The 22,875-nt window shown below is 32.4% G+C and overlaps 1 protein-coding gene across 2 annotated transcripts in view; it reads right to left on the bottom strand.

Annotated features, from left to right (window-relative positions):
• Nucleotides 1–48: 48 nt before the first annotated feature.
• The window catches only part of LOC132703005 (probable sodium/potassium/calcium exchanger CG1090), a 47,190-nt gene continuing 24,363 nt past the window's right edge, over nucleotides 49–22,875 (bottom strand). For both annotated transcript variants that reach the window (XM_060671993.1, XM_060671994.1), the window contains 9 exons: nucleotides 19,446–19,556; nucleotides 18,469–18,646; nucleotides 16,793–17,112; nucleotides 15,449–15,607; nucleotides 11,964–12,146; nucleotides 11,797–11,899; nucleotides 11,602–11,732; nucleotides 6,926–7,121; nucleotides 49–3,729 (listed from right to left, as the gene is read on the bottom strand). In XM_060671993.1, coding sequence (XP_060527976.1) covers nucleotides 3,720–3,729; nucleotides 6,926–7,121; nucleotides 11,602–11,732; nucleotides 11,797–11,899; nucleotides 11,964–12,146; nucleotides 15,449–15,607; nucleotides 16,793–17,112; nucleotides 18,469–18,646; nucleotides 19,446–19,556 — 1,391 coding nt within the window. In that variant the 3' untranslated portion in view covers nucleotides 49–3,719. The remainder of the gene's footprint in view (nucleotides 3,730–6,925; nucleotides 7,122–11,601; nucleotides 11,733–11,796; nucleotides 11,900–11,963; nucleotides 12,147–15,448; nucleotides 15,608–16,792; nucleotides 17,113–18,468; nucleotides 18,647–19,445; nucleotides 19,557–22,875) is intronic.

Below are 22,875 nucleotides of genomic sequence, written 5' to 3'. Positions count from 1 at the left end.
GCGCTCAAATGGTGTTTTGCAAACACGGTGGGGATTCAAAGTTTTGTTGCCATGGATTAGTAATGCAAAAAAAGCACTTTCAACTTCAAACATAAAATTTTTGTTTTTTTACAGGTTTTAGCAAAAAAAAAACTATTACATTTTAAGTTTTTTATAAGGTACATTAGATTTGTGCAAATAATTTTCAGTAGTGCTACAGTTTATATTAATGTTTCACAATTAAACAAGAATCAACAATTATTTTCTACTACCCATATAAGTATCCATGGTACATTCAACATCAGAATAGTAGATTCAAATTAATTTCTTGAATCAATAATACGCAACGGTTAATAATACGCAATCAAATCAAGATATGAAATAGTTGGCAGCATTTTTATTTATTTGCCTTTTTGTAGTAAGATGCAAGATTCTGCAAAGATAAGGTTTTTGTATTGACGTAGCTTGTTACAGTGACGTCATATGAAATAAATTTGAATCTAACATTTTTATTATATCAAGCGCACATAATTTGAGTTGAGAACGGTGGCCAAAAAACTGAAGGGGTATTTCATGCAACGGTTAACAGCGCAGGATACACATACCATCTTCGTTCACCTCTTAAGATAAAATACTTAATGGGACTTCTAAAATCAAATACAATGATCCTTTTTTATTTTAATTTATAATTTTCTTTAAAATATTTTGTATTGTGATCACTATATTCGATAAAAGACATGGCACGTATAATATTTTCACTTTTGGTTGGAATGCTTAATGAAAATTTTTAAAGGGCACCGGCAGTTGATACCTAACTCTAATTAAGAAAAACGTTTTGCTAGCTTCATATTAAGGCATAAACTACATTTGGCACCGGAAGGATCGAGATTTAACACTTCTTATGGTAATTTTGGACTAGAATATTCAACGTAAGGAACATTTTTTCTGGGCATCCAGTAATAGTGAGCTAACATGTTCCAACTACCGTCTTGCTAGTGTTCTTCATTTTACATAACCAAGATCGTCGTTAAGTTTAAAAATCTCGTGAGAGGCGTAGTGCAAACTAAATATTTGTGAGATTTTAACAGATGCTGACCAACACTATGGTTTTTCTCAAACAAATATCTACTATAAATTAAAAAGTGGATTTTAGTATTTATTGATAGAATACAAAAAGTGCAAAATATAGTTGCGCCTAGCTTTTTCTTTTCACACCTACGCTTGATGTGAATGCTTAACACTAGCAACGTGCTAAATTTCGTTCAAATCATTCAAAGATTTTTTAATTCACCTTCATAATAGGTGATTTTATTTACCTACTTATTTTAAATACGCATTTTTGCCTATATACGCATAGCATGACTAGGTATTTCCTTTTGTTTTTTCCTATTCTAGAGTGTTTATTTAATCAGAAGCAGTTGGATAGATAGACACGGGAAACATTTTGCTGTTTTATTACTAAAATACGAAAATAATCGACAAAAGCGTTGGTCCTAAGGGATTCAAAATTATGAGCTATTCCAACCAAAAAATGTGACATAAACAAGACGAGGACAGTTCTTAGTTTGTCTTTCTATCCCCCTACCTTTCGTAAGCACTTCATGGGAGTCCTAAACGTTCAGTCCTATTTAATGGTAATATTGGTACTCCAATAAGGGCAAGTGATCTAACAGCAAGAGAATCTAGGAGAATGACTCTTGTCTTGTTTATGTTAGCTGTTACTTATACGTTCCGTTCTATAGCCTATATCTTAAATATATATTATTACAGGAAATTGGTCTCTATAAAGCAAACAGTATAATGAAAATATCAGTATTATTTAATCAATATTATTTAAATAATGCTACCCATTTTGATGCGATTCTGTTTATAAATGTTCCATCACTGCTAGTATTTATGCAATACCAGTTAGGTCGAGATGGTACAATTGTGAGAAATTGTATGTATTTTATTCTATAATTGTATGTGGTATTGAAGTTTGACTTTTATTTGGGTTTCGTAAAATGGTAAATTTCTAATAGTCTAAAACAGATAAAATTTGTATATTTTCAATATTTAAAAAAAGTATGATCTTCTCCGGGAAGCCTTGGTGGGTTGGTCATTAAATCGAATTAAATTCACTAGATAATTAATCAGAATGCGACTATTTTAATTTCTTAATTTTTCTGGAGAAAATATAACACAGATGTGTGTAATTTTTTATTATTTCTTCGTTTAAACATGATTGATATGATCTGAACATAGTTCTTTAAAAAGAAATGGTCGCATATTTCCAACTCGACTAGTTTTCAGAAAAAAAAAAGCAGGTGACAGTTTTTTATCTTTTCTATTGATTTTTTGCATTTTGAAAAAGGTGCAGTTGAACGCCCTACTTATAAATCATTTTACACTAGTGATTTATCATAAACATCTTTCCAACTTTGAACATTGCAATTTGCAATTGCGGGGAATCTCAAATATCAGTGATTATTAAAGATCCCACAAAATATTGAATTTTCAAGTACCTTTTGTATTTGACAACATGTCAAATAGGTGAGAAAGAAACATTTTGCTGAATTCTAGTTTTTTTTCCTAGTTTTGTATTTATCTGTTATGGAGTAGTTGGTATATTTTCGATTATGGTTGGTTAATGTTTTGAAAAATATATTAACTCGTGTAATTCATGTAAAAAAATCTTGAATTGTAAAACGTATTTATATGTAGTTGGGTTTTAGATATGTTTTAATATAATTAAATTTTAATAATTATCTAGAAACGTTTATGTTAAACAAAAAAGATTTTGCCGAATCACGGATAATTTAACAAAACTCACTAATTATTTCCCACAAGTCAACAGGCAAATTTGATCTTAAATGATGACATATCTGTAATTGCAAATAAAATGGGAGGCATTAATTTTATCTCAGAAAATATAGGAAATTAAGAACCATGGTAAAGAACATTCGTGCACGTTATAAAGAGGCCACTTTTACAGTGAAATATGTTATATGGCCAATATTTCGAAATTTTGAGCACAAGCAGCACGATATTGTTTGTGTAACTGTAGAAAATAGGAACTAAAATGTGATTTTGATTATTTTTTTAGAAAAACAGAACTTACCTTAGTTAAACTTTGTCTTCTAATTTCATTTTTAATCACCGTGTAGTTATAATCATTAAAGTAATGCAAAAAATTTATATAGGACAAGAAAATCAACTCAAATTAATTAGATTTATTGCTACCTATACGATATACGGAAAACGAAAAATTGTGTCGCAGCCTAAGTCAAACCTCCTGTTTAAGAGATGTCGAGACTATAAGAGTTAAAGTGGGACGTCAAATGGTACTATACTAACGCTGTGGTTACATTTTCCATCTCTCTTAGAAGATCCCATTTTTTGACTATATTAAATTTTTCTATTCATCTCTTATATTTTCTAAATAAACGTTTTCAATACAAAACCTTTTTGCGATGTCACATTACAACCAACGCTTTAAAATTGTTTTCGAAATAAATAAACGTAATTGCATCAACATCGGTTTCTACAATGCGTCAAAAATATTCCTAATTGATTTAACTTCTTTACAATATTTAATTTAGTATTTGGCTTAAACTATTCTCAAAAATACGAATTACATGAAAAACTGTCAAGAAAATAAAACCAATAACAAATTGTTCGTCGTATTCCAGTTACTCTGTATACATTAAAGATTCAAGATATATTGAACTTCTTTATCTTCCGTCCATTTTTGCCAAGGCTTATACTAACCTATTGAAAAAAGAATGTATAACATAATCATCGGTATTATAATTTTTGTATTCTAGGTAGCTTAATAACTAATTTAATCAATATATAAGGCCCTGTTATTGTCGTTTGTTTCTCTAACAACTAACACAAATACAGTCACCACATGCATGCTGGGCACCAATCGAAATTATGGTACTAAGTAAATTCTACTGTCATTTTATTTCAGCAAATACCGTCACAAAATGTAAACTACACTTATTACAGCAGAAAGCTACAATTTGATATGAAAATTGATTAAACAAAAAGTGATATCAATATGAGGAAAATAGGAATAATTTCACACTTATGACAATATGTTTGATTTTAAGTAACCCGTAAAACATCATTAAAGCTGCTACCGGCAACATTGAGTTGGTGGTTTTTTTATTCATTTGAACAAAAAAACAGCAGCGCAAGCAAAGGGCAATACAACTGGTCTTTTTATTAAACATTTACATATTTTAAACTAACCTTTGCCACCCTAAAACATCCTATATATATATAGGTACCTAAATATATTTCACATCACATATATAGTATTTCTGAATAAAAACGTTTAATACTTCGGAACAATATTACATATATTTTCGATGTCTGGTTTACAAAAACAGTTTTAAATTTCATTGACATACGAATCGCGTTGTCGTAGCTCTTTCTAATAATAATTGATCTACTTTATACTTAAACCCTAGCAAAGCTATTTGAAGACGTTGATTACAATTGAAATTATTGACAGATTGACCATTTTCTGGTATTAACTAAGCCAGGAATTGTTGGTATATCAAGTCAACATAGCCGCCAATAAATGTGTCAAATACAAATGGCCGTCTTCACAAATTTTGTTTATACCATCTTTTGTGGCTCTAATTTCTAGTATTTTAATTGAACGAAAGAAATTGACACTAGGTATTCTTACTAGGACGGGGTCCTATTGCTAGAACGTGACGTTGGAAGGTATTGATGCAGTGTTCGCAATATCTGTTATGAAGAGAATATGAAGAATGTTCATACTGTTTATAAAATGTGTATATATAAGAGAGAGGAAGAAGAACGGAAAAGGGAAGACGAAAAACGTACGAGAGGGGTTAACAAACTCTGCATAAGATAAGAAACAGCAGAGTTATACTGGTTGTACTAAATTAAACGCACATTGGTAACTTTTTCATTATTAGATCCACGAAGTCCGTTAAATTAACAAATTAGTAATTTTCATGCCGATTAGCGAATGCAGAAAAACAATGGACTGCCGAATAAATCAGAAATTTGCTTTTTTGATGAAACTCCCTGATCTATATTTTTAGCTGTGTACATCCAAAATGGTGTTGCATGCGCAGGAAGATTGTTTTGCTGACAAAAAAACAGGTAAATTATTTGGATTAAAAATTATAAACATTATAATATACAAAAGTATTATAAAATGCCAGAAACTGTATTGAAAAGAAAGGTGATGTGCTTGAACATTAACATTTGATAAAGAGACGGTGTTGTCGAAACAATTGTCATGTCAAAATATATAATTTCGTGAAAATCTGAACTTTTAGTTCTTATTTATTTTGAGAAATGGATTTTCATCAAGTAAAAGCCACCTTAGTTCAATTAAATCTAGTTTGTTTTTTAAGATCGTAGGGAATTTGTTATAAGGATAAATAGGGCAATATTTCGGTTATTTTTAATTTTAGGTCTTAGACCTTTAGACCTTTACTTTCTATGGAAGATTTGCAAACATATACAGGGTATTCCATTTAGAACCATGTGTGTTTATGACTGTTTTCCTGCATTTGCCGCCTTTATCAGTATGAAAAATACTACTACTTTGCTAATTTTACCAACCTCGTATCCCTAATAATAGAAAAGTTAGCAAAAGTGCAATGGTAGTACTGCCCGTATACTCGGACTTATAAAGGGTAGTAAAATAGCACTCTGATGAATTTTCTAACTTACCCACATTTTTTGTTCGGATAGTCCGTTAGTTATACTTCTTGTCTTGCCTTCTTCTTTAGTGGAAGCCAAGTAAACATATTTTCGAAATATAGGTGATTTTAAAGCTAGCATGATTTTCTTTAGGTTTTTATATTGTCTTATTTTTCATTTCATTAAGGGAACTCTTCTCTAACTTGCGCAACCGAAGTAGATAAACCTTGTATTTTAACAATAAGGTACTCCGAATTGACAATTTAAAATATTAATTCCTTTGCGGTATCACGCGCATCATCGGTATGTACAGTGTGTTTTATTTTGATTGCAATTGCAGGCTATCGCGGTTATTAGTAAAGATGAATCCTTTTGGTTTTCGCAATTTTTTTGTTGAACGAAAGGCGTGCAAAACATAATGCTCACACCGTATCTCAGCAGTTGTCTGACAAGTTATCAAATAGGTAGAAACGAAAGTATATAACAACATGGGTCTGTCTTAATTCACAATAATAAAGTTACAAAATTTTACAATTCGTATCCAAAATTTTGACTGAGAATTGTGCCAATTTTTGTCATTATTAATTAACGCAGTCCCATATTATTTTTGAAACAGAAACTTTTCAAATTACAAATGAAAGTAATATTAGAGTATGTTTCTCTAAACAAAAAGTTCAAACGAGATCCGTTTTCAGCTATTTGATAAGCTGTCAGAAGACTAAGATAAAAGGGATACTTTAAAATGTGCAATGCATTTTCAATATCGAGCTTAGCTCGGAAATTTTATTTGAGGTATATTTCTTGCGATAAATGAGCATTTCAAGTTCGTGAAAACCTCAAAGTTCTACCTTTATTAGCGACTGAGATACCTGCCACTGTAGTGTCGTAGTAGCTACGTCAGAGGTTTGTCTACTGTGTTGACGCACCTACCGCAGTCGCTAGGAGGACAAAATGTACCAAAATAAGCTAAATTCATGTCGACCTGTAATTATAGTGGCAGAAAAGGAAATGGGGTGGTATCGATGAAAAGGGCAGCGCAGATAAGATCTCCTCGAATATGTTGGCAGTATAATAGAAAAAAGTTATATCAAGAGAAACCATATGGAAAATTAAATAAAATAGTTATACTTTATACGACCTTTAGGTTTTGGCGATAATAGAATGTGTCCTGTTTTAAGGAGCGATAAACGCGGAACATTTTTTTACATGTTAACGAAATTCAACACTTTACCTATTTACAATAACAACAATCTTAAAACTAATTTACCAATCCGTTGGACATTCCCTTGGGTTCCATTCGCCGAATATATTCAGTTCATATAAGCTGGCGAAGGTTATGAACACCAAGTACCATATCATAAGTACTATGCCAAACTTCCGATCGAGTTTCCATCCGTTATAATGTATAGCGACTACTAAGAAAATGACAGTCGATAGAAGAGAAAACGTGGAATACGTCAACCCTAAAAAAACATTGTTATCTAAATACCCATGATGTAGTTACATCGAGCGGCTCATTTATTAAATACAAATAAGTCTAACAGTTTACGAAGGACCAAAGCATTTATTTCAAATTATACAGGCCTCGACGGGAAATGTCCGTCCTCAAAAAAAGATTTTCAACTATTGCAATGCTGCCGTTTCTACAAAAATGTGGCAAATGACCTGCATATAAATTCATTTTTAGATTGGAAAATGAAAATAATATAATAATAATAATATAAATTTGATTTAAAATTGTTAAGAAAATAGTATGATTCTTTTGTGTGGCTTATTTTCTTTTTGAGATACAGAGCAAATTTTGCATTTCAAGTTATGTCCTACTTGAATCTATTTGATTTCATTAGTTTTGGTTGGTTCTATTTTCAATAATTAAATATTTCAATATTTTAACAATTTCATGTCTACCGTTTAAGTTTGGTTTCTTAATCCCTTCCGTAAAATACCCAAGTTATACACCTATCCAGCGTAGGGAAAGAATCATTTTTCCTACTCCCGTCTGTAAAATACCTAATTTCACACCGACCGAGCGTGCGGGAAGTGTCACTTTTCCACGGATCCGAGCCACTTCGGACATTTCCGGGATTTTACCGCACCGATTTGACGGCCTTGAATTTTGACGTTTGTCAATTCTGACGGTCATGTCAGTGAATCTATTCGTGTTGTTTTGGGAAAATGTACCCAAAAACTAACGGTCGTAAAAAAAGTATAGTATGCAACACGTTTGGTAAACCTTTTAAGTCACTCATTTATTAAACACTCGCTCCGCTGCGCTCCGCTCGGGAGTCAAATGCCGTTTACCGCACTTGTTGCATAATATACTATTTTCTACTCCCTTCTGTAAAACACCGATCTAGCGTGAGGGAAGCATAACTTTAACAAAGAACTTTGTGTTCGGGAAAGTGATTTTTGAAGAACGTTTGTATTCGTTTACTTAATAATTTAATTTCCAAACATAACGCGTAACATAAATACGTAAAATAGAATATTATTTGAGTCATGAGTTTATTTGGCACGAGGGGAGCGAGTGTGTACTAAACGAGTGACTTAAAAGTTTTACCAAACGTCTTGCATATTATACTTTTTCGAGGACCGTTAGTTATTGGGTATTTTTTTACAAAACAACACTAATACATTCACTGACATGAGCGTCAGACTTGACAAACGTCAAAATTCAAGCCGTGCGGTAAAATCTCCGTAAACATTCGTTTGCTCCCAAATCCCTGCGGTAATAACCTGGAAATTTCCAAAGGGGCTCGGATCCGTGGGTCCAGAAAATCACGTGATAAAGTAACGCTTCCCGCAAGTTAGATCGGTGTTTTACATAAGGGAGCAGAAAATAGTATATTATGCAACAAGTGTGGTAAACGGCATTTCACTCATGAGTTTGACACGAGCGCAGCGAGTGTTTAATAAATGAGTGATTTAAAAAGTTTACCGAACGTGTTGCATACTACAGGGTGTTTCACTTAAAACTCCGCACGCCAATAAGTCCAAAACGAAAAGAAATATTTAATTTATGTAAAAAGTAGTCAAAGTGTGGGGTCAAGTAGATATTTCCTAAAGTTTAAAAAATTCGACGCCTGCAAAGAGCTGGGCGTCGCGGCGCGTCGAAAAATTATTCGATTGCAGAGACTTTGGAAATACGCGCATAGAAAAGTACATATTATTTAAAAACTTTTTTGTTATTTACTCAAACTTATTTACTTTACCCGTTTCTAAGTTATACCGATTTAAAGTAAATATTTCTTGATTAATAAAAAATGTGATTAACGCTTATTTTTACAAGTATGCCATGAATGTTAGTTACTATGGCAACCATTGTTATCGCAGTTGTTTTAAGTGCAATTACAAACAATAGATTTCAACTATTTTAGTATGATTTTATTTATTATTTTTTATCGATTTAGTTCTGATAACATGATAAATAAATGAAAAAACAGTAAAATACCTACAAGTTAATAACCAAAATTATTATTGCAATTAACTACATAATAAGACATTTCAAAAATTTTGTTCAAAATTATGTCCATTTGCTCGAACACAACTATCAAAAACTTTTTACAGATGAGCTTGGGTCACTTGTAGGAGAGTCCTTCTTGTGATAGCGGCATACGCTGCACTAATTTTGTTAATGAGATCAACCATATCTTCGATAGGTTCTTCATAGATAACGTTTTTTAGGTAGCCCCTAAGAAAATAATCTGGTGGTGTAATGTCCGGGGACATCGCCGGCCACCTTACCGGTCCATTAGTACCAAACCATCTATTGGGATATTCTCGGTTCAAATACCTCGTTACTATTTGGGCATTATGTGCAGGCGCTCCATCCTGCTGTAGCCACATATTCATTCTAGTGTCAAGAGGCACTTCTTCTAATAGTTCCGGAAGTGTAGTTTGAAGAAATCTTAAATAGCGATCTGCATTTAAAGTTCCTTCGTAAAAGTAAGGTCCAATAAGGAATCCATTTAATATGCCGCACCAAACATTGATACTAAAAATTCGTTGGTTACCTCTTTCTGTAATCCAACGAGGATGGTTTTCGGACCAAAAACGACAGTTGTGTCTATTAACGATTCCATTATTTTGAAATCGACTTTCGTCGCTCCATAAAATTTTCGAGAGAAAATTTTGCATCTTGGCTATATAAATCGGACAATGTCGCTAAGAAATACATTCTTCTAGCATAATCGCCTGGTTCTAGTTTATGAACTAGTTTACTTTTGTACGGGTGAAAAGAGTTTCTATGTAGAATTCTCCACGAAGAACTTATGGTAACACCGGTATTTTCTTTTATCTCTGATAGGGATATCTTGGGGTTATTATCAACCTGCTGAATTACAGCAGCAGTATTTTCATCATTTGTAGCCGTCCTGTTCCTATCTCTTTTAGGTTTCATGAAGCTGCCATATTCTCTTAAGTTTTTACATAAACTTGAAAAGGTTTTTGCATCGGGGACTCTTCTATGCGGATAACGCCGTGCGTAAACTCTTTTTGCTTCTCTACAATTGCATCTGCATTCTCCAAACACCAGTAACATGTCTACTTTTTCCTCATTGCTAAATTGCACCATTTTCACATAATAATTCTTAGTTTTTTTTAAACCGAACAAATTTGGATATTTCTTGTGACAAAATGTGACAATTTTTTGATACAGCAATCACAACTTACGTTTGTAATTGCACTTAAAACAACTGCGATAACAATGGTTGCCATAGTAACTAACATTCATGGCATACTTGTAAAAATAAGCGTTAATCACATTTTTTATTAATCAAGAAATATTTACTTTAAATCGGTATAACTTAGAAACGGGTAAAGTAAATAAGTTTGAGTAAATAACAAAAAAGTTTTTAAATAATATGTACTTTTGTATGCGCGTATTTCCAAAGTCTCTGCAATCGAATAATTTTTCGACGCGTCGCGACGCCCAGCTCTTTGCAGGCGTCGAATTTTTTAAACTTTAGGAAATATCTACTTGACCCCACACTTTGACTACTTTTTACATAAATTAAATATTTCTTTTCGTTTTGGACTTATTGGCGTGCGGAGTTTTAAGTGAAACACCCTGTATACTTTTTCTACGACCGTTAGTTTTTGGGTACATTTTCGCAAAACAACACGAATACATTCACTGACATGGCCGTCAGAATTGAGAACCGTCAAATTCAAGGCGTGGTAAATATCTCCGAAATCATCCGATTGCTCCCAAACCCGTGCGGTAAAATCGCGGAAATGTCCAAAGTGGCTCGGATTCGTGGTCAACGAAAGTGACGTGGTATAGTGACGCTTCCCCCACTCTAGATCGAAGTCTAATAAGGTGTTTTACAGACAGGAGTAGACAAATGTATTTAACTCTAGAAAAATTATATTTTTGTGATCACAATTACAAATAAATATTTACTGATCAATATTTTTGTAAATTGCGAAATATTTCTAATTTGACTAGTGAAATATATACACGTCGTTTCATTAAAAAACATATTACCGAGAAACGAAAGAGATTAGAACAAAAGATTTTACGAGAAAAGTTATGTAGGTTAAAAACAACCGACATACGGCAACTAGAATGGCATCATTAATTTCAGTCAACAAGTATCCTGAATATCCAAGCTCTCTATATCTTTAAAACTAAGCGAGATTCTATGCAATAGTGTCGAAAAATGGACATCCTGTGCTTTTAATAGCGAATCGTGTTAGGTTGGAATTGAATAAGCTTATATATACCATATTGATATGATTGGAAACTAGGAACAAAGTGCTGTTTCTTATAGAACGGCAGGTATATTTCTTTATATTTGGATCCTGTCACAATATTGTGCACAACACATGCTATAGCTAAATTAGATTTTTATATATGAATAATTAATTTTATGTTCTTCATCGTTATGCACCTGTTGGAACATGCTCTCTGTTTATAAAATATAATAAAGTATTACAAACCTTTGCTCAACACTCTCACTCGAATTCCAGGTTGTACGATGGCAGTCTTGAGAAACCAAGGAAGACCTAAGCAAATTAAAATGTCGAAAACGTTCGATCCTATTGCATTTGACACAGCCATATCTCCGTAGCTGCAATGAAAAACATGGATTTTTAGGATCTTTAAGCATACAACTTAATGCTTTAATGACTTACCCTTCTTTTATAACTGCTATACTAGAAAGGGCGTCAGGAACTGAAACACCAGCAGCGACAAAAGTTAGTCCCATAACGGTATCGGGTATTCCCAAGGTGTACCCTATTGGAATGCAGAAGAAATAAATTAAAGATAATTAGGATAAAAATGTGCAGGCAGCACTTACCAATTATGGTAATCATCCACACCATAAAGTAGGAGTAAAATGATATCCAAAGCATCGATACAACGAAAGTGAAAGGATACCAGTTTTTGTACTTGTCGCTTCGACAGTCAGGCATTGTGTATATGCAAAAGAAATGAATCGGGTATAGAGCGTACCATTTGATTTGTGTCCAAATTCCAGAATCTGCAAAATCATATGCAATTACTATTATGCTGTTAGGACAGCGGATTCGATGTTGTTCTGAAATGCTGTGTGATGTGTTGCGATGCTGACTAAGGTGTACATCTAATAATACAGTTTGATCGCAAGATAGGGAATCTCATCGATGTTAAAATTATTAGTGTTGTGACTACTGGGTCCATTGCTCCACATAAGACGAGAAATATATATATATATATATATATATATATATATATATATATATATATATATATATATATATATATATATATATATATATATATATATATATATATATATATATATACATAAGACGAGAAACATATATATATATATATATATACATAAGACGAGAAACATATATATATATATATATATATATATATATATATATATATATATATATATATATATATATATATATATATATATATATATATATATATATATATATATATATATATATATATATATATATATATATATATATATATATATATATATATATATGATGACACTATATTCCGGGATATCATCCGTTCGCTCGTTGAACTCCGACTGGAATCCTGCATCCGACTGGAATCCTGCAAATCCTGCATCCGACTGGAATCCTGCAGACGTTTCGCCAAAATCTCACTTGGCATCTTCAATGCTCGCGCTCCGAAAACACTTCGAACAGTGTTCGATCGTGTGATTCCAGTCGGATGCAGGATTCCAGTCGGAGTTCAACGAGCGAACGGATGATATCCCGGAATATAGTGTCATCATATTTTTCCATCCGTGAATCAATACGTGAGAATATATATATATATATATATATATATATATATATATATATATTTAAGTTAGTAGGTATATTAAGTATAAACAATAAATTAATAGTTTTTTCTTCCATAATGAAGTACCGAAAATATGTGAAAAATTTATTAAATCTGTTACTATTAGATAGGTACTTATTCGCAAATATTAAAATTAAGGCAACTATTAATTATAAGATCAAATTCAATGGTAAAAGTAACATAATTTTTTTTTCTTTAAATGCAAGTATAACCTTGTGTTCTGTCGTGTCTCCTTGTAAGCCTCTTGATCTTATAATGAGCAGTAGTAGTAGAGTTCCGAAAGTGTCATTATACTAAAAGGTTGCGGGTCTAGTAAAAACACTTGCCGATTGCGTTAAACACAGATTATACTTTCATTGAAAACCACATTGGTTTATGTTGTCATTTTGTTACTTTTACAATTGAATTTGATCCAGTAATTGTTAGCTTGATAGCTGCCAACTTCACATTTTACCCAATTTTATATTTAAATTGATATTTGCGTCCTGGAATTTGCCTAATTGTCCAGAAAAACGGCACATGTTACGCAAACGAGGTGCCAAATTCTAAAAAATAATGGTATTTCTCTATTTCTATTGCTATTTTTCAGCAATATCTCATGCAATTGTCAAAATATGATGTCGGTAGGAACATTGTTTTATTGTCAAAAGTTCGGAATTAATACATATAATAAATAATTTTTTTTTTGAAAAATTTCCCAAAACAGCAAATATATCTCTAAAACAAGAAGCAAGTTACAGCAACAACACAGGTCATGTATAGAATCTAGCTACAGCGTAAAACACATTGCTTACCTCAGTAAGGTGACAATCAACTCGTTATTTACCAGTTACTTGGCATTGAATTAAAATAATTTATCACTCAAAGAAAAATTGTTTTCCAAATTATTTATGACTTCTTGTTTGTTGTTGAACTGGAAAACTAGCGATTGCAATCACGATTGCTTAATTTCCATATAATAATCTATATTAATTAGTTTTGGTTAGTTTTCAGCTGCTCTGAGTATTTTCCAGTCTGAAAATCCATCTAGAGATTATTTTTTCATTGTTGTTTTGTGGCCCAAAATAAGCAACTAAGCAAGAGTAGACAAAAATCATCGAAAATTTAAAATTTACGAAAATTTTCCACATTTTCACACCATATCAAGCAGTCAATTTTCTTACATTAGTAGTGAAGCCGTTCTGTAGTTTTCTTAGTTTATTTGAAAATATCCTAATCTAAGATAACTGTAAAATCACAAGCTGGTTCGAGGATATGTTCATCTTACTTCGATATTTTGTGGACTATTAATAAAAAAACTAATAAACACGAAAACAGTAACATACTAATTTGCTACAAACTATACCATATAGAAATTGAAACATCAAATATATGCTTAGTTATATTTATAATCGTTTTTAATAAACTTTTTTGACCCCGTGTGTTTACAAATAAGCAGAATCTTCTTTAGTTTCACAAAAAAATGAAGAAGTTTTGTTAACAATTTGTTTATAGCGTTTCTGATACTACCAATGACTCCTGCATGAAGAGTAGTTCTATATCGTTAATTAAGTGAATTTGATTGAGGGAAGTAGGTAGGTCTAACAGAGGCTAGTATGTCCTATCGGGAAATTTGAAGCATTATTGGACAGAGTAGTTAACATCGTACATCGGTACATCGGTACATCGGTACATCCGTACGTCGTACATGGTACATCGTTACAATAGACAGGAGCTTTAAGAAAAGCCAATGTTCACGAAGAACGACATAAAAGACTCAATGCCCTTAGAGACCATTTGGGCGCAGCCAGCGCAATCAAACAAAAGTGAATAGTAGCCTCGGGAGGCTATCTATATATAGCTATACGAAGCCGATTTATGGAAGAATGGAGGAATGAGGAAGACGCGGGGAAAGGCTCAAACTTTAAGTTTACAAGGAGTATGAGACTGCGTTTACTAAAGCCGTTTTGGTTTGGGGTGCCATAACAGTTCGAGCAGATCGCCTATATTTAGTTGGAAAGAGGCATGAATGCTCGTTACATGCCATGTTACATCCTGTCGTATTGCCTTATTTTCAGCAACTGCAAGAACCAATTTTTTAGCAAGACAATGCCAGACGACACACCACCGTAAATACTAGAAACTCCCTGTCACAAGCTAATGTAACCTTTTTCAGTAGTCCTCATAGTCACCAGATTTATAGCCTATTGAACATTTATGGGATATGGTGGGCAGAAGGCTGAGCAAGTTGAAACATTTTATAATGAATTATTCTGGATTAACCTAGCAGAGGCAGCTGTCTGATTCGCAGCATACCACAAGACGTTTTATTTGAAAATGTCATCGATTATTATTCATATTTATCCCAGCTACTCCCAAAATATTAATAAAATATTTGCACTTGCTAGATGTTGCAATTTCTATGTCATACAGTATATAAAACATAAAATGTCACTACGTACAGGCAGTTATTAGCAACTAGCCTACCTTCGGGTTTAAGTAAAGGGTTTATTTTTGTACTGGGGTCGTATTCTTTTGGTTTATAATAGTCCTGCTGTATGGTAGTAGTCGCAACTTGGGGTCGAGGAGACGGAGTTTCGTTAGTTGCCCGGTTGAGATCTGGACCACTAAGCTGATTATGCATGGCTACAATTTAGGATATTCGCTTTCTTTAAAGTTTTATTCGCTTTAAGTTATTCAAAAAGTAAAGTTAAAGTATTCCTTTATAGCTGTCACAACGGCACACCTAAGTCGAATCGATCTGGACTAATTAAGTTTTCAGAACTTATTTTACCACCAATTAGATACATATGCTGTTTAAACAAAATAATTTTGAAGCAATAAACTTCAATATTAATCTTAGCATGCTGCCTCTAACGTAGTATAAAAAACAAACCCTGTACTATTATTAGGTATTAGTTCTTATTACGGGCTATCTCAGTTACTATTAGAGATATAACGTAGAGATTTTTGCAGTACTGTATTCGATTGTCGGGGAACCTACGTTTTCAAAACAGCCACAACTAGCTTTGTTTTTAAGATGCAGAAAGAAACAGAATATTTGTCCATTTCAGTTAACCTGATGATAACGGAATCTTTTTATATAGCATCCAGTGGGTTACCAGCTCAAGTCATTTTTTTTAGTGAAACATTCTTAAAAAATGAATAGTTGTCTAAATATATTATTTTGAATATATGTTATTATTATTGTTAAAAAAAATACAGACTGTAAAATACAAAGAATAGTAATTTGTAACCATTGTTACTGTCTAAATTGTTTAAAAAATAATAGAATAGGCTATGAAAATGTTGGGTATGTCTTTGATCAAAAAGCAATTTGGAACACTCTTGTAAAATTTTTGGGGAATCAAAACAACAATATAAAAAAATATTCCTATTATACTATATAATATTTATAAAATGATCTACAAGATTTCATCATCTCATTTAGATACAAGGATTTTAAATCACAAAAGGTGACTGAAATGATCAAATTTTCTGTTTCACCTTAGATCTAGCTAGCTAGAAAACGGAATCTTATTATTGTAGTATTGTATCTCGAATAATAACTGAGATACCCCTCAATAATAAATAAAAATTGACACACTGTATACTAGATCGAGGGAATATTCAATTATTTAAAACTTGTTTAGATAGCCATCATTTAAAGTATCCATGGGAACTCAATATATCACTTGAAAAAGAGATCGGAATATGATGATTATACATAAAACTGAGCTTTAGTCTTTTTTTTTTTGGAAAATCCGTACATCCTTTTTTCCGAGAACGTGTCTCTTATTCCGAACTAATAAAAGATTAATTAATACCTACTTGAATCGTCGGCTTGGGTTTTCTCAGGACTCCAATCCTGACCAGGCTGCCATTCATGACTTGTTTGATACTCGTGACTGGGATGCCATTCGTGCTGCTGTTGCCGTTGTTGCTCAGCCGACGGGCTATTTTCCATGCCATAGTTTGTATGTTTGCCATCTTCGTCCAAATTTTTGTATGTTACCAAACCTGATTGTTCCGTTGGACCCAAATTTTTAAATGGAATGGGTAAAGAATGCGCCCATTTTTCTAAGCCCGTATTGTAATGCAATACTATGCAGTAGATGAGGTAAGTTATTAGCATAACCGTAGATTCTATCCTGAAATGCGAGTTTTTTTACGTATTGATTGATTAGTTGCATTGGTGTGATATTTGAAATAAGTTGGGATCTGCGGAACTGGATTAGTTCCGTATCGCCGTTGTTGACTCGTTATGGGTTATACACGACAATAAAAACATTGTTATTATAAATTGCTTATAGTTTTTTTTGGTAATTCAACTGTTAAAAAAATGGTACTTTATATACAATAGTTTTTTAGTTACTGTAACCGCCTTCTTAATAAATGCTCTATTGTAAAGTTTTAAAAAGTAAGTTTGCAATAGGTTTGGTAAATGACACTTAGACGTGGGCTTAATAAACCGACGAGAATTTAATAAACCAGTATCACAAATTTATCAACCTGCTTCGTATTATAGCTTTTCTATGACTGACTGGATTGCTTGCATTTTTACAGAACAGCAGGAATACATTTACTGAGTGATGTGTGAGGTGACCATCAGAACTGTCAACAAATTTCAAAATAACTAACCAAAAATAAAACATTATCGGAAAGCTGACATGTTTAGTGACAGTTTCTTCACTTTTTATCAGTGCATAATAATAATGATATTTTAGAGTAAGGAATAGAAAACGAATTTGTTTAAATCACCTAGATTATTTTTTCTACTCTCTACTCTAACAGACCTAATTATGAACCGATCAAGTGTGAAGAAAGTGTCATCAGTCACTTCCCTATTTTAGTATTTTAGTCACAGGTTTGGGATGAGTAAATTTTAGCCACTTATCACTCGGAAAATGTTTTCATGTAGTTCTGCAAAAATGTACGCCAAAATAATAATTGCAGAAAAATTATAGTATGCGACACTTTGATAAACTTGTTCAGTAACTCGTTTAATAAGCACTCGCTCCGCGAAATTAAGCTCGCGAGTAAAATGGCGTGAATCAAGCTTGTTGCATAACATACTACTTTCGAGTTTTCAATAAGGGTTTATAAAATAAAAAGTATTTAATGAAACAAAAATGAAATAAAGCAATTTTTGGAACTATAATTTTTTGTTTTAATTAATTTTGGAATTTTATCTGCTATCACTTGATATATTTTTAGTAATAGTTTTTTTTTTCAATAAAAAAGAGTATTTTTAAATTTCCCAAAAAAAGGTTTTTTTTTTCAAAAAATGTATTATTTCTTTCCATACTTTATATATTATAAATTGAAAAACATCATAAAATTGAAGTACGTATTTAACATTTAAAATTTAAAAAAATCTACTTTTTAAATTTCTCAGACCGTCTAATTCAAATATTTCGAAGAAGAGAGTGAAATTTTTTGAACGAAATATATAGGTACCTAGGATAATTATTGCTTCTCTAGTAACTAAAGCACCAAGTGCTTACCAATTTATATATTCATCTCCAATTACTGCCAACATGACCAAAATCGAAATGGCGTAAAATATTGAATCCCTAACCAAAGGCCACCAATTTAAGTAGACCACTGTGCCAGAGACCAATGCGCAAACCGATATTACAAACATGATATTGAAGACTGCGGAGCCAATGACGCCACTAATTCCTGAAAAAATAACAATTTGAGATAAGAAAGCATATTGGATAAAGTATAAGGAAAAAATGGTAGCAAATTTGAGAACTAAAAAAAAAATTAGTAATATATTATAAATGTTTAAATTGGGAAGCAAGTTTTATTTGTGAAGAAAAAAAAGTTATTTAATTTTTACGGAAAGTGGTGCGATTTAATTTAAACGAAGTGTTTTTGCAAAACTAATTTCAAATCACAATTAAGAGATATGAAACTTTTATTTGTTTTCGTTTTTTACCATAAAATTGAAGCAAATGTTCGAAAATTACAAATACAAAACGAATTCTGATTCTTAAATATATCGCATTTTAAGTTAAGTATGGTGCTATTTTCCATATAAACAAAAACAAGAAAAAACACATATTTTTCAAACGCCCAAAACAAGCTTCATTAAAAAATATGCATATTAAAATATCATATAAAAATGCAACTAATTTAGTTTTTTTAGTTGAATTGATATTTTTTGAAAAAAAGTTGATTACGCCACTGAAATCATCGCATTTTTGATAACCAAATTTTTCATCAATAATTCATCAAAAGTAAAGTAACTGGAAAAGAACAATTCATTTGTGTATTTCGAGAAAATTCATTAGCTGACAGACAATAAATATTTAATCAACGGACGCCATTACATAATAACAAAAATGCCATTAAATAAGTGTGTTAAGAAAATAATTTCTAGCAGGGTTTTAAATATCGACATTTTGGGAAAAAAAGCGCATCAATACAAGTTCAGGCATAAATGGCGCGTTTATCGACAAAACCATGCGTTTACCTATATCATCCTCGGCGTAAAAAACCCCTATAATGACGGTTGCTAATTCGGGAGCTGAGCTGCCGGCGGCCATAAACGTCGCCCCAGCAACGTCAGGAGCCATTTTCAGTTCTGGAAGAAAAACCCGCAGATAATCGACTTAATTTAAGGCTATACTTTCGTTAAACTTTGTTAGAATCAAGAAGCGGACATTTTCTCTCTTTTTCAGTGTCCAGAGGTTTTTTTATATGATTTTGTGTAGTCGTCAATTGTTACCAAAACAATGATTACGAAGAGGAATACTAGTCGAGTATAGTTTGTAACATGGTCAAAATTATCTCAATTGATATATATATTTCCACCAAAATTTTTTTTGAAAAAATAATTTTTCACTTACGACTAAGTAAATATAGTCAACCGAACTTATAATGTATGTCATTGAGGAGTAAAGAGTAGTTGTGTCAAACTAAGTTTATTACAAAAATAAATAAACATTATTACAATTTTCTGAACGTATTTAGCTATAAAACCGCTTGTATAAGTTGATCTGTGTTACCACGGTTATTTTGACGAGCTCTAATCTTTCTTTTGTTGTTATACATACCATACACGTAAACCAAAGGACAATAGACATCATTCGGAACATGAACAGCGGAAATAGCACACATGTAAGGGTAAACAACGAACTCTCCAGTAAAATACCAGTATCAACAAGGATCAGACAAGGAGATAGCCTCAGTCCAATACTCTTCAACATTATAATGGACGAAATAATAAAAGAAGTCAAAACTGCAGGCAGAGGATACCGAATGGGAAAACATGAGTTTAAGATAATTTGCTACGCTGATGATGCGGTTGTGATATCGGAAGATGAGGATAATCTGCAAAAACTACTACACAGATTCGTAACAGCTGCAGGAAAATTCAATATGACTATATCGACATAGAAGACCCAATCCTTGACAATAGCGAGAGAACCCAGAAGATGCAAACTGGCAATTTATAATAAAAGTGTGGAGCAGGATATGTCTTTTAAGTATCTAGGGGTTAACATCACGAGCAATAGGAACCTGAAACAAGAAGTAAAAATGCAAACAATAGTAGCATCTAGGATATCGGGATTCCTTCGAACCGTGATATGGAGGAATAAATACTTAAGTATCGAAAGCAAAACACGGATATATAAAACTTGTATTAGAGCAGTTATGATATACGCCATAGAAACGAGGGCCGAGACTGCAGCTACTAAACAGATTCATAGAACGACCGAGATGAAGACATTACGCTCAATCACAGGGAAAACGCTAAGAGACGGAATAAGGAGCAATGAAATTAGAAGAATGTGTGACGTTCCGGATATAGTGAGATGGGCCAGAACTAGAAGAAGAGCACGGAGAGATCATGTCAATAGAATGGAAGACGATCGACTGGCGAAAATCGCAACGGAAGAGAGACCCAATACAAGAAGACCTCGCGGAAGACCACCAAAGCGCTGGTATGAGAGCTGGATCTCAGAGTCACAACTTAGGCTGCTTCCTTGAAAACACAAGTCATAGTCTTAAAATAAGAAGAAGACATACCATACAATTAAGGGCCTCATTTACCTTATAAACAAAATTATTTAATGATCACTTTCATGAAACTATTTAACTAATTTAATTTTTACACTAATAATAGACAATTATTGAACAAAAAAAAGTTTATTGCTCTTCAGATGCTCTTCAGATTTGGAAATAAAACTCTATTAAATATTCTATTATTAAATACGATTTTGAAATGTTATGTTGCTTGCTGAAATAAGCTGTAAAAATGTCGAAACGTGTGAATCTAATTAAGATTTCGTTGCTTCCGGTTACAGAACCAACAAGCAGATAGTAATTGATGATATTCGATTAATATTAGTATCAAATGCGGGGGTGCCTCAGCGCTCTGTGTGACCTTATTGTTCTTATAGTACATAAACGATCTCTGCTCCTTCAATATTCAGAATCGTACCTACCGTTTAATATGCCCACCATACTGGCTGTGGTATCAGTATGATCGAGAGTGGCAACGGGTTATGGTTGCAAAATTATTTATCATTCGACCGTGATGATTGTAATGTGGGTTCTCTGCCACTGACCAGAGGCTTCAACAAAACTCATCCAACAGATTCACAAAAAATTTTGTTGTGAAAAATGAATTGGAAGAAATTATAAAAAGGATTAACAAAAGTGACAAATCCTAAAATTACTATCACAGAAATCCAATTTCATAATGTCGTGTTTTGCAGTTTCATTCAAGTTTCAATCGCAAACTTACAATCTTGTATTTCTATTTTAAAGGCAACGTATTTTAACAACAAGGCGACCGAAAAAAAAAAAAAAAGAATTAAGTCAATACAAATATAAGCGTTTCTTTTAATTCAGCCTCTTTACTCATTTATTGTTATTTATAGTTTTTACAATGCTTTTAATCCTTGTCATTTGCCTGCGGCATATCACATACAACAACACTTCTAGAGCATTAGTAATAAAAATAATCCTATCTACATTGATTCTTGTTGTTTGAATGTTTACGAAAGTGGTACAACTCTAGGGGCCGTGTAATGAGATGATGGATGCTAACTTCTTTTTAACAATTTGTTAAGTAAATAAAAAGCCTCTTCTGACATTTGGATCTTCTTAATTTAAGTAACAAGTTGCAATTGGAATCTTTAAAAGAAATCTTACCACTAATGATTATTATAGATAGTTAATATTAGCTAAAAAAATAAAGTAAGCAAACATTATCTTAACCTAACTTAACGAACATTTAAAAAAAACAGCAGTATAAATAGAAAATAATGTCGCACTTCAGAATGCTTTGTCACTATTCTCACTGACTTTATAATCCTCCAAGTAACTCTTAAAAAATGTTTAACTAATTAATCCAAATTACTCACGTACTTTAAACGTATCGAATGTTTTTCTAAAGACTTATTTTTACAAATATTTTGATACAAGATATGATTGAACGAAAACCTGATTGAGTAATGGTAAAAAAAAGTTAAATTCAACATGATCATTGGCAGAAAATCGGAAACGGGACATACACAACGTGAGAAAAGTTATATGAGTTGTAAAATATACATTGTAAATATACATTGTCTATTCTAATGTCACCGTTACTCTTCATTACGTAAATCGGGAACAGTGTCGACATATTACTCCATATAACCACCACTATATAGAGGCCTTGTTTATGCCAATAAGGCAAACATGAAAAAATGTTGGGAAGGGAGCGTACGCGCGAGTCATCTCAAAACTGGTTTTCCACCAAACAGACCTCCTTTCAATTTGCACTTTCAACAAATAAAATTTTGCGGCCATCAGCATGACAATTTGTCAAATCGACAGTTTTCAGTTTGGATGTGGCATTATTTTGTCAAAATATGATCAGGTCTGTTTAAATTTGCAGGTACGCCGATGCG

This window comes from Cylas formicarius, unplaced genomic scaffold (genome assembly GCF_029955315.1).
Source record: "Cylas formicarius isolate icCylForm1 unplaced genomic scaffold, icCylForm1.1 PGA_scaffold_6__28_contigs__length_40554024, whole genome shotgun sequence".
Classification (NCBI taxonomy): Eukaryota; Metazoa; Arthropoda; class Insecta; order Coleoptera; family Brentidae; genus Cylas; species Cylas formicarius.
This window is presented reverse-complemented; position numbering and strand designations above follow the sequence as displayed.